This window comes from Panulirus ornatus, chromosome 43 (assembly GCF_036320965.1).
Source record: "Panulirus ornatus isolate Po-2019 chromosome 43, ASM3632096v1, whole genome shotgun sequence".
Lineage (NCBI taxonomy): Eukaryota > Metazoa > Arthropoda > Malacostraca > Decapoda > Palinuridae > Panulirus > Panulirus ornatus.
Window position 1 is genome coordinate 30148709 of NC_092266.1, and position 13602 is coordinate 30162310.

The window sequence follows — 13602 nt, forward strand, 5'->3', positions numbered from 1 at the left end:
AATGATAATATTCACATGAGTGTCTTATCCCTGGGGATAGGGGAGAAAGAATACTTCCCACGTATTCCCTGTGTGTCGTAGAAGGCGACTAAAAAGGGAGGGAGCGGGGGGGGTGGAAATCCTCCCCTCTCTCTCTCTTTTTTTTCCAAAAGAAAGAACAGAGAAGGGGGCCAGGTGAGTATATTTCGTCAAAGGCTCAGTCCTCTGTTCTTAACGCTACCTCTCTAACGCGGGAAATGGTGAATAGTATGAAAGAAAAAGAAAAGAGTGTCAAGAAGAAAAATATATGTATGCTTCATTACCTTGCAGGTGGAGCTTGGCAGTGAGGAGTCTGAAGAGTCTTGGACACCCTTACATGCCCATGTGACCCGGGAAACCACAGATCTAGGATTATGTGACCTCACCTTGGCTTCCTGGCACTTACTTCGCATCACAGCAGCTTCTACTTCAGGAGATACTTCTGTTGTGTACCGAGTGGCCACCAGGGACCATAGTGGAGGTAATTACTGTACTATAAGGTAACCTGTGGTTAAAAGGGAGTTGGAAATGTAACCATCAGTAACAAAATTGGAGGTCAGTAATGTTGTTTGTGGCCTCCATTGAATTCAGTAGAGGTAGGGAATACAGTGAATGGCCACATGGGAAGTTCCTTTGCCTTAAAACAGATTGGAATTATATGCAAATAAAGAAAATCCCAATTCTTATTTTGCAAATATAAGACTTTCCCACAGTCTGATATTACAGTATGATAGATGTGTAGATATGATCCAGAAGAGAAATTTTTCCATATCAATGACATATTAAAAAAAAATGTATAAAACTTGTTACTTATGGCATTGTACTAATTTTGTTACACAACCAAAATTCAGTACCCCAATAATGTTATATGACAATTGGCCCCATCTAAGGACAAGTTTCATATTTTGATAATTGTGGCAGGTTCCATCGCAGCTAAGCCAGTGCAGGAGGTGCTAGTGGGTGCGCCAGTGGGGACAGATGGATGGCTAGATGCCCATGTGGTAGCTGGTGTAGTGAGTGCTGTGCTGTTGGCTGCTGCTCTCATCATCTGTGTCTGTGTTGCAGTCAGGAAGCGAAGGTATGGTGGCTACAGGTGAGTCTTTACTTTATGGCTCGTCTGTTTGTTCTTTGAAAAGTTTCCTTTATTATTAAAGCAACATGAATTATTTACATATTTTATTGTGTAAGATATCATGACTGTTATGATATTAATCTTGAAATTATTTCTTCTTATACTTGTATGCTATGTACTGTAAGTAACTTGGCTGTAAGGAGTTCTTTGGATTCTTACAGAAAGATCATGGTTACTGCACAGTTATGCTCTTTAACCAAGAAGTCCATCACTTTGGCACTTATTCTACCTCACTTGTTCACATTTTTTTATCTTATATCTCTAAATTGTTGTATTCATGTTTCAGTTGCTTATGGTTTGAGGCAATAGTTACTCATCATCACCTCAATGATGTAGCTGTAGTTAATTTTGATTTGTTTAGCATTCCAGAGGAGTTGCAAACTTGTTATTCCTTTATACATTGTTTACCCATCTCCCATCACATTATTAGTGACAGATTATTTATTTGTTTTTTTATTATATTTTGTCGTTGTCTCCCGCGATAGCAAGGTTAGTGCAAGGAAACAGAAAATGTGTCAAGAATTAGAAAAACTTTTACCTTAAGCAATCAGTGACTGCCATTTCAGCAAAGAATTCATTCATAGTCTTTAAACATTATTATCTCTAGTGACCTCTCTCTACATTGGTGGAAGCATTAGACACATGTCTCATACATAAAATTTTCCTGATTACTATTCACATGATGAAAGAATCACCAGACGTACTACATTTCTTCACAGAACAGAGGTGGTCATCTTTCACTGTAACATCATTATCATTATGAAACAAATCTTAGTAGAAACTTATTCCTCTCAGTGCATTAGTTCATCTTTACACGTAAGTTATTATTTTGCAACTACATCATTACAGTAACACAATTTCAGCACCTTTGGAATTATATGCACCTTTTTTGCTTTCTAATGTATTGCAGTGAATTCTTTTAATGCCGGTTCAGTTTCATCCAGCTTTACTGATATTACTTGAACATCTATAAAAAAAGAAAAACAGTAACAGGATATTTACTCTATATGACCTTTTTATGTCCTTTCCTTTCAATCGATGTCATACTCCTTGTTACCTCTCATGTCCTTTCCTTACAATTTATCTTATTCTCTGTCTTGTCTGGCATTAGCATAGGTGACACATTTCAACTAGAGAGATCGTGCTGTACTCATTCTGTTGTGAGACCACACAATAGCCACAAGGATTTTATGATAGTGGTAAAAAAGTAGGAAGAAAGTAATTGAAAGGAAAAATCTAACTTTTCAGCATATAAAGGTAGTGCTTACAGCTGGATCTAAGTTTTGCCAAATGGTCAGTCTTCATTCAGATTCAGGTCCTCAGTATGAACAAATAATGGCTAAGTCCTCCTGTTGAACGGGTTGCCAACAGGCAAAGGCCCGTGTTGGACCAATCACAGTCCGATGATCTTCTAAACAAATCCTCCTGATGACTACAAATTGAATTCTTATCTTGGCCTTAAATACATAGGAGGGGACTTTGAGAATATGAGAAATCCCCCAAAAAACTCATAGTACTTGTATCATATAAAAACTGCTAAGAAATCTTATAGACAACAAGAAAGAGGTTGAAGCAACTCCTAGAATTTAATAATCCCACGGTTGAGTATGCCTCGATGGATCTTATTCAGTTGAGTCTGTTCCCTCAAGATGAGTGTGTGCAGTATGATACTAACATTTACCAATTCATGCAGGTTTCAGCATTGGTAGTTGAAAGGCTTCATCAGAACTAAGAAAATGCATGGCTCATTGTTTGATATCTATAAAATCCCAGAAACTCTCTTCCCTTGAGCAGGTCTTCTTGTAAGCTATTAGGCTTAGGATCTTGCCATTTAAGTAACCCTTACATATGCTTTTAAAAAAGAAGCCCTGAATTAGTGACTTATGGATTGTTGGGTCACTTACTACATCATATGGTCAAGTAATGGTGAGTTTATTCACATGCAGTAGAGAATTCTTTAGCCAATGATACTTTAAAGATAAGTTCTTTGATAAAGTTCAAGAAGATAATTTTGAGGATTGTTGGAACATATGGCCATGGAAGTTTTTTTTTAATAGATAAATCTTTTTGCCTAACAAGTCAAACATATCTAGGACCTATCTACCACAAAATGTTATCTTCATGTCACTTTGAAGTGAATCTTAAAAGCTCAGCCACCAAAACTAGTCTCTGATTATCAATTCTAAATAGGCAGCGGCTTTTAAGGGTAAAGATAGGAGTTTTATTTCATCATAGTCAGAAAACTTACTTTTGCTCACTTAACAAAATAGTGCAGCACTGAATTGAATTTTTCTTTTTCATGTTAGATCCAAATTCTTGTCCACAGACTAATACTAATCTTTTTGAAGTGAAATAGCATTCTTCTCTTCTCGTATTGACTAAAACCATTTCTTTTTTATGATCAACAGATGATTAGTAAAATTTCTCTCTCTCTGGTCAGCAGACAGGGTGAGAGCCTGGATAGTAAAGGTGGTGGAGAGGAGGACAATGCCCGTAATTCTGAAATCACTCGCTCTCACTTGTATTCCCCAACGCCCACTAAGAAGCCGCATGGCTCTTTGGTTTCTCTCAAGTCTCAGGATGATGCCTCAGACCCTTATGAAATCTGCCCCTATGCTACTTTCAGGTACCTTAAAGACAGTTCATTTATAGTCCCATCACTTTTTATATGTTTTAAAAATTGAGAATATTGGAATGAATTAAGGAAATATTTGAGATAAATTTTTTGCACATTGACTGATTTGTCATAACTTCAGCCACTAGCTTATTCCCCTTCTGCCTTTATACTGAATCTTTTCTGGTTTGGCCTATCACATGATTTCAGTTATGTTTCCATTGATCTTTATATGATGTTCTTTTTCATTTCTCTCTCTCTCTCTCTCTCTCTCTCTCTCTCTCTCTCTCTCTCTCTCTCTCTCTCTCTCTCTCTCTCTCTCTCTCTCTCTCCTCACTTTTTTCTATCTTTTCCCATCTTCCCCTCCCCCTCTAAGCGTGGGAAGTTCGGAGGGTACTTTAGAGTATGGTCTGTCCCTCCACGCCTTGACCCCTCGGGATTGTCTGGACCACCCTGTTCACAGTGATCGACATGCACAGCAGTCACCCGCATATGGCCAGGCTGGACGTCAGCGTGCACAGTCACATTATAAAGAGACAGGTGAGCTATTTCAAGAAATATTCATGCACTTTTGTCTTACATGTAGCTTAAACTTTCAAGAAAGGTTGGCCCTTTGAGAAATTTTTCAAAACATATCTTGATGAAACCTGTGCTTCAGTTTGAGTATCACATCTTTGTAGGAGTCGATTCAAATTTGCATCATAAAAAATAAGTATTTGGGGAAAAAATATACCTACTTCAGTTGCACAGGATTTGTACAGGTCTGCAAAAGTCTGAAAACTTTGATTTTTGCATGATTAGAAATACTGGCCTGAAAAGTCTGAAAATGGCATTAGGATTTTTGTGATCTGAATTTTGACTTTAGAGCTTGATGATGTGGTTAGTACATGATTATTCGTAAGTTTATCCCTTTCCCTCAGAGACATAGTTTAATTGTAAATTTATAAGTTAAAAGAGATAATGTTTATTTTCTCTTTGTAAGTTTGCACCTGCAATAACATGCAGGAAAAGCAAGTTTAAAAAACTCAGTTTATGCCATGACAGGAAAAAACAAGGAAGGAAGAGGGGTAGTGTAGGAAAAGTAAGAGGTATGAATTTAACAAAATCATGGATAAAAGATCTCATAACAATCTTTGAAAGCAAGTATGAAGTTTAAGAAAACAGAGCAGATCACCAGATGCAGCTACAGTGTCAGTGGAACAATAGAAAGAAGCAAACAGTTGGAAATACGTTAATATTACTTTTTGATGTTTGGTACTGCGTTTCCAAGACTGTATCTGTAATTCATGTCCTGTTTCTTTATCACCTGATCAGAGATAGCCTACATCAGCAACCGAAGTCATGGAGAGTATGCTAACCGCCCCAAGTCTTTCTCTGGAACCCAGCCTACTTCTGCTACTACACCAGCACCCTCCGTAGGAACCTCAGAACAGGGAGTATGGGCAGAGGAGTCCAGGAAGGATACACGCAATCGCCCCCATCGACCCAGAAGTCTCTCACGGGGTAAGGGACCTGAAAAAGATATTGCTGTTGCAATGTTTTTTTCTCATGGTATACATATGGCAGTTATTAGTACCATTTATCTGGGATGTTTTCTGTTACATTGAGAGTATAGTTTCAATCAAAAATAGAGAAAAACAAGTAAGAAAATCCACCTTAATATAATTACTGGCAGAGGGTGCACAGTGCGACTCCAGTACAGAAAGTAATGACGCCTCCTCACCTGTCCAGCAGCGCCAGCACTACCAGCATCCACAGATCCCACCACAACAGCACCATCAGCACCACACACACCAGCTTCCCCCTCAGCACCCACAGCAGCAACCAGCAGGACGTGCAGGGCCCCACCCACTGCCCCCTGTCCGCCTTGCCAGGTAGTCTCAGGTAGTGGAGCTGAGCTATGTAGGTGGCAGTGGCTGGTGTACCACGCACCACTCCCTTCACCCCTCCTCCCTCCTGCACTAAAAGAATTAATTCATCTCTGTGGATAGACTGTTTCCAGTGCATGCAAAAAGTCTAACAAATTACTGCAAAAGGAATAATGAATTACACAGTAGAGGAATGCATTAAATTTTCACCTACTGGATTTAAGTGTTTGGTTAATTACAACATGCATCAGTTATGCATATGACAGGCAAAAGTTATACTTCTTACCAAGGTTTCATAAAGGAGGTCTGCTGTTTTATAAATACGAGACATTTTCACTTTTCACTGTCTACTGACATTTGTGGATATTCACGTGTTTATTTACCTTCAGTGTTGATGAACTTACCAAATTATGCCAAATTTTTTCAGTTGTAGTAGCTTAATGTATATGAAACAAATGACAAAATTTCATGTTCAGAAGCCATCCTTTAGGTTAAGCAGTATATTGTTCTATCAAAACTAGCATCAAATCTCAGTTATTTTTATCACAGGTTTTCAGAGATAATGCACAGCAATTAATTTCAAAAAATTTGATATTTTACTTCAGTAAGTTTTTTCCTTCTCTCATTTTTCATTCATGTCTCCCTTCAGTATATAAGAAGGCAGCCATTTATTGCAAATCTCAAGTTTGTCGTTACAAACAGAAATGTGCAACTAACTTGTTTTCACATATCTATCCACCAAATCTTTGGTGTTCATTTACTTCTATTCTGTCACAATTGAGACAATCATTTGATCTTTCTGTCCTCAATTGTTTTTCTGAGTAGGTTGACCACTACCCTCATTACTCATGTAGCCATTCTCTCAGTTCCATAAAGAAATATAATGGCAAGGCTAAGCAGATATGTAGCCCAGCATGATTTTATTTGATCTGTTATAGTAAGTGCTACAGTAAAGGAAGTGAAGTTGTCAACTGTCATGTGTATTAAAACAAGCAAACCTTAGATCTGCAAGAGGGTGACAAAACACAGAGGCATAATTTTCATGTGTTGTATAGAACTCCCTTTACCTTGGAAAGTTAAAAGATTGATATGTTTCAAGCTCTCCTAATCCAAGCCAAAAAAAGAGCTGTTTTATCATTCCTTAGGGTATAAAGTAGGCATCTCTTTAGTGAGAAGGGTTAGCTTAATTAAGAGGGTAAATATGGCATTGTCTGGCTCTAAACATATCATTGACAACCTTGTGTAGCTTTAGGATCAAGCCTGTCCTCATATCTTAGCATACATTGTTATTATGGCATCCCCCTCAACAGGAATGATAATTAGTGCATCTGAAGTCTCATGCTTTGATATCCCAACATATTTATTGTAGACTGATGTTGTTAACATTTATTTTGTTTGTGATGTATTTACAGGCAGAGTGACTGATTTGCAAGAAAGCACATTGATTCCTTTTTGTAAACAATTTTGAATTTGAAACACTGGAATGAAAGCTTGAAACCTACATGAATTTGATCTCAGTGTCTGCCGTGCACGACGCAGAGATGGAGTAGTCCCTCTCATGCCTTGTCTAACAGCTTTGCTAACCCTGTAGCATACTATGTTGAAATTTTTTTCATTATTTGAAATAGTCATATCTAGTGTATACTTTATAAAACTTATGAAGTATTTGGTGCTAAAAATATGTTTATCATATCTCAGAGTTCGAAGTGAATCGTCCTCAAGCGACTCATCTCCACTGACACCTCCCAGGCCTCTTCATCCACCCTCAGCCTTCTCAGACTCAAGGGAATTTTCTGAGGCAGAGTGTGACAGAGAGGTATTACATGCTCAAGGCAGCAGTGTTGGTAATGCTGTACAAGCAAGGAGAAGGAGAAGTGATGGTCAAGGTGGGAATGACAACATAACTTCAGAACTGACTGTGTTATTGCAGCGTTATAAGCAACAGCAGCAGCAAGAGCAAAGTGTCCAGCAAAAACATCAACAGAAACTACATCGAGGGTCACAAAATAACCCTTACAGTATTAATGTGTAACTTTCAGCCTTATTTATGTATAGATATTGAACTTAAAAGGAAGGTGTTTATATTTTTACAATACTGTAGGACAAAGGAATGTAGTTGTTAGCAACTCATAAATGTAAGGTCTAAGGTGTAAATATTTTTTTGAGACTTCAACTGACTTGCTATATATTATTCATCCATGCATTAGGATGAGAAGACAAAAATAAATGTTGGAATACAGTATTTGTGTTAAGTTTACAAAAAATGTGAAAAGTGAATCAAATACAATGCCCAAAGGCTTCTTAGCTGCATTAATACAATACACTCATGAATTACAGTTAACTAAACCTTGGTTAGAATGTAAAATGGATTGAGTTAGGGTTAGTGTGTGTTATGATGTCAACTCTCATGTCTAGGTATGTAAAAGGATAATGACAGAATGAAAAGATGAGCGAGCGTTTGTGAAATTAGGACAGACCTGTGATTCTTATGTGATGTACTGGGTGCTTTCTTATAATAGATTTGTTAGGAGGAAGACCTTTTTATCTTGCAGATGTGTAAAAGAGAGTCCTTTTGATAGTAAGAGAGAAATATGAAGTACTAAAGTGAAGAAGTCTAGTTGTATAGCGAAGAAAACAACTTTTGAACCTGCCCCAATGCATTTAGCATTTTATGGCTAGTCATGCATTCTCCAGTACAAGTATTCAGTGGTAGATTCAAATTTTGGACAAGGTCATTGTGCTTTGGGGTAAAAAGAACAATGGTTGAATTCCAGATATACCATATTACTAGGTCTAAAGTCAGTGAGAAATTTAGAGTAGTACATTTTTTATTATATTGACTTTATGCCTAAGATGGAAAAGTTCCATGTCAATGAAAATCTTTATTCTGGGTAGAATTTAGCTGAAAATTTCTTCCTTTATATGTTTACCATTGTTTTGAAGAGTATGAATGTATACATATAGACACTCAGCTACTTTTTTTTTTTAATAAAGGCCAGAAAGTCAAAATTGGAATGTATGTAACCACATGAGAGAAATTAATTTCCATTGACTGCTTTGGAATAACTCCATCGCTTTTTCATAAGTAAGTCACTACCTGTCACACCACAAGTATTCCATCTCGGTCAGGTGGTGTTAGTTATCCCCTCAGGATTAGTTCGGCAATCAGTGCAATTAACAGTGTTCATTTTTATTTTATATTTTTACAAGATTATAGTAGATACAGTTAGTGAACAGAGGAGAAAGAATGCTGAAGGATGTAAAGTAAGAAGTGTGTAAGAAGGAATATCATAAGGTATATGAGGAAAAGTTGCTTGAGAAGACTAGTTAAGGCAACAAGCATTCTTGCTAGATTTCACTTACTGCTGGTCTGTGAAAACTGTAAAAGTAGTATGGTGGAATAGTATTCTCATCTGCAGCCACTTTCCAGAATCATAGTTGTTAGGATTGCTTATGTGTGTGATCCAGTAGTTGAATGGGAGCTAAGCATTCTGACTTGTCAAACGTGTGATCTTATGTTTAAGCACTAAGCTCCTTCTGTGATTCCCTTCATCACACAGGGAGATTCCCCTTTTTTGTAAGTGTTCTTTAGAAAACTGAAAGAGCATGAGATGGGATAAGTGAGATAAGAGCCAATGTAATTCTTACAGTGTTGGTTTGACATAACGTATTTGTGTGTACTTTGGGGAACATGCTGTGGCGAAGTCTTTTAGACTGGGAAGTAATCATCTTTTGAGTCAGGGAGAGCTAGGGAAGGTCTTTTTCCTCTGCATCCTAACTCTTCTACATTTCTCAAATTTAGCTTTCTTCATTGTCAGATTTCAGGAGTAATCATAAAAGGATCAGAACACGATCTATTTTGCTATACCTTTCAGTATTCCGTTGTGGGTTTGTATAATGTTAAGCATCATACCACTGTACTTATCAATAACTTTTTGTTAGTGAAAGTTCATGTTTTGCTGTTTGGGAATGAAAAGTATGAATTTAGATACAAATCAATCTTACCACTTAGTGGTCCAGCGTTTAGCAAACTGGAGAAACTCGAAATCTATTTAGGTAATCTGGAAGCAGCAAGACCAAGTCCAAGTTGCACAGAATAGGAGGGATCTCTTGAGCATTACCCAGCTTAGGAAACAACTTTTGTCTGAAGATGTCTGAGTTGAAAAAAAAATCCTATATTTTCTGAGTAAATATTTTGTTTATGCCAGGAAGATATAAAAGAAAATGAAATAAACAAATCCTATGTGTATTCTAGAATTTGATAATAGATATGCATGTCTTGAGTCTTGATGCCTACCGTTGCAGTGTGTGTATACAGTAGGTAGCAAATGGTTACTGACTTCTCAGACGAGAGAGATTTCTTATACATGATACAGTACTGTTTCCTCTTCAAAAATTCACAAACCCTCAACAGATTATTTCCAAGAGATTTATTATTTTTTACTTTTATTATATTTTATTAATTTAGTATTTTCTAGTTTTCTTATTTTCCCAACTGCCTCAATTGCTCCACCTGTAGACAAGAAAAGTCTCAGATGAAGATGGTTTGCCTTTCTATTCTTCAACATTTAGGAAGGAAAGAAATACTCATTTAATTGGAATTTGCAGATGTAGTTGCTGGATTTTACAGCACATTTCCCTTAAATTCTGTTGGTGACATTTTTACAAAAAATCTTGATCTCATAATTAAGTGGCAAATTTTTATATACATTAATAAATTAATACAATAGAAACCATGGACTTTATCTATCCTCAGCAAGAAACACAAGGTTTTGAAATATAATGCCAAAGTTAGTCATTATGGAAAGAAAACTGCTTTAAAGCAAGGCAAAATCAAGGTAGAAGAATTCACTGTCCCTAAAAGCATAGATGAGCTTCTCACCAGGACGGCAAGAACTTGGTAATGTAGCAAATGAAGGAACAGAGTTGACTTCAAATATAGCCAGAGTTCCTTTCCAGTGAAAAGCTGTGTTGTATGAATTTATCAGAAGTGACTAGGCCAGAGAGGACATGTCTACAAACACAGAGTTATTAGGCAGGAGGCTAAGCTTCTTAAATTTATGAAAACAAGGCCTAGAGGTAGCCTTTGATAAATAAATAAAAAAAGGGGGTGTTCCTGTTGAAGAAAGTAAAAAATAGCCTTCAGTTGTAAGTCAAACCACCTAATTAGGACCTAGGTAATTTTCAGCATATGAAGACTGCAAAGGAAAAATAGGAACTTCAGTTGATTCCTGGTTGATATCTGAACAACTCCAGGCAATTACAGACATATAGAGATGGTGACTTAAAATGCCCCTGTATATTTGAAATGACGCGGAAGAGTCTGAGAATGCAAAGTCATTATCAAGTGGAACTGGTAGTCCAGTATTGCACAGAGGGATTGATAAAATTTTTTGATGTGTAGGCTTACGATTACACATCCCTATGGATGTCTCTCACAAAGCGCAGTAACTTGTGGCTTCAATTGCTAGTGGTGAACCTTTCATGCAAATTCCATATACCATTAGTTCCCTCAAGCATAACTATATTTTCAATTTAGTTTTTTAATAATGTTCATCCTCCAATTGTATGGGAGAAGTACAGCCCTTAGTAACTTATAAACTGAGTCATGATACAAACTGGTTCTTGGTATAGCAGATGGCAGTCTTCTTACTCTAATTTTATGCCCTATTAAAGAAAGAAATGGAACATATGCTGACTGAAGCTAATATTATGACAAAAAATTATGTCATATGTAAAGATGTATAGGAAGTAACAACAACAAAAAATTAAATAATATTTGAAAAAAGCCATAGCAATATCAAAAAATTGTAAAACAAAGTGGGTCACCAAATTCTAGCTTATTCATAGAAAATAGGTGAGTACATCCTTACCGAAAGAGAACATATATTTAAAAGGCCCTAATTTGACCAAAATAAAATGCATTTTCATTACACTGGTAAATTACCTGAGTTAGCTTTCTTGATTGCTTGACAAACGTTACAATGAGAAACAGATTGAATAATTTAATACTTTCCTTCAAAAAAATTAAGGAAAGAAAGGTGGGTACAATCTTATGAGAAAGACGTATGAAATATGACAGGTTGTATATAGATCCCTACGAAATATGTGCATTTTGTCAAAGCTATATGTTTTATGTTTTATTAAAAGAAATAAATTTGTCCCCATTGGCATTTTCCTCGTTTTTTTTTTCCTGGCTATTAGCAGCTCGCGCATGTGCAGAGTCACCAAGGACTCCAATTTGCGCAATATGCTACACTGGGCTACTGGAGTTCGCGCAGTAGTATTTCTTCCTGATACTGCAGTTTGCGCCGGTGTCATGCCACCGGATATTGCAGTTTGCGCAGGAGTCATGCAACCGGATATTGCAGTTTGCGCAGGAGCGGTACTACCCTGATAGTGAAGTCTACACACAGTTTGCCCAAGAGTAGAGACAAGAGCCACTTTGATCAACAACAATGGCCGATGAACCTACCTCTGCTTACGAAAACCTTTTTATTGGAAATTAAGGAGGAAAAAATAGCAAATTCACAGGTAAGTTATAAAGAATGTTTTGTGAACGTAATAGTCCGTGTGTGTGGTTTGTTGTGAAGAATATAGCTTACGAAATAATCATGGAAGAGTGGAAAAGCCACATGTTAGTTGACCCAGAAAGCATATTATACATAATAAGCAATCTTTATGATGTAAACTCTTTCCATACAGCGAGGTAAATAAGAAATCTGTAATTTCCTTGTGGATCACTTGGAGCCATTTACATTGTTGACATAATAGAATCAGATTTGCCAAACTTATAATTAACAGAATGTATTGTGTACCGGAGAGTTTTATACTCGTGTTGCCTCGTCTTTTAACCATGTATATGTATATATAACGTTTGTACACGTGTTGCCTCGTCTTTTAACCATGTATATGTATATATAACGTTTATACTCGTGTTGCCTCGTCTTTGAACCATGTATATGTATATATAACGTTTATATACCTTTTTATGTATGCATACACACACACACGCACACACACACCATTGTTAGAGTGCATGTGGCCGGTCCAACAGATATCCCCAACACCTTGATGTTGACATCCTTAATTACCCTGGCGTTTAAAGTAAGCCTGAAGGCCAAACAAACATCCAATCAGCCATCAAGTCTCTGATACTTATCATCCCATAAAATCCAACAATGAAATGGATAACTACAAGATAAGAAGGAGGAGTGCCTCGTCCATGTAAACATTCGATAGGTCTACTCGTGTTTCAGGCACCGTTAAATGGTATGGTACGAGAATCAGGATGAGGTAATTCTTTTCATAAGCTATTTACAGAGTGAGTGTCTGGGTAAGCCTAAAATTTCAATAACCAACCAACCACAGAGTCCTGTGTTGTATCAGCTGGCATTCCTGACCGTGGCACAGTGACGGGCTGCCCAGGGTCGAGCGCATAGGTTCGAATCCTGGCTGCGGCAGTCGGTCCACAGTCAGTCCATCTGTTCATCCATCCATTGGGATTGGTCGATAATATATATATATATATATATATATATATATATATATATATATATATATATATATATATCGTTACTGGGATGGCCCTGATTAGGGCCTTAGCTTCCTGTGTCGTCTTAGCTATACAAAAAAAAAAAAATACTGAAAGGACATTTGGTCATCAAAGGTAAACATGGTACACAATTTTCGTATCTGTATATCGCAATTTTTCAAGTCGTTTTCTATCAGCTTCTCTTGTACAGTGGTGTATGTTGAACATAATTGGGACTTGATCGTCGTTTCCCTTATATCAAGTGAAGATTTTATATTTTTCAAGACTGATCTCTCGTTTCCATAACATACTCAGATTTATGATATAATATTTGAGCTGAGTTCATTCACTCATCCCACAGCTTTACTCGTTGATATGACCAGTCATCAACAATCCACTCATGAGCAAATTATTCGTGTTATACATTGAGTGAACC

The 13602-nt window shown here is 37.0% G+C and overlaps 1 protein-coding gene across 6 annotated transcripts in view; it reads left to right on the forward strand.

The window, feature by feature from the left end:
- LOC139762492 (uncharacterized) overlaps nt 1–8618 on the forward strand; it is a 302452-nt gene extending 293834 nt beyond the window's left edge. Inside the window, exons 29-35 of one of the 6 annotated variants that reach the window (XM_071687441.1) lie at nt 310–499; nt 940–1111; nt 3591–3776; nt 4141–4304; nt 5079–5267; nt 5440–5638; nt 7331–8618. In XM_071687441.1, coding sequence (XP_071543542.1) covers nt 310–499; nt 940–1111; nt 3591–3776; nt 4141–4304; nt 5079–5267; nt 5440–5638; nt 7331–7664 — 1434 coding nt within the window. In that variant the 3' untranslated portion in view covers nt 7665–8618. Of the gene's footprint in view, nt 1–309; nt 500–939; nt 1112–3590; nt 3777–4140; nt 4305–5078; nt 5268–5439; nt 5649–7330 lie in introns of all 6 variants that reach the window. The other 5 variants (XM_071687445.1, XM_071687442.1, XM_071687443.1 and 2 more) reach the window with 5 other exon arrangements.
- The last annotated feature ends 4984 nt before the right edge of the window (nt 8619–13602 follow it).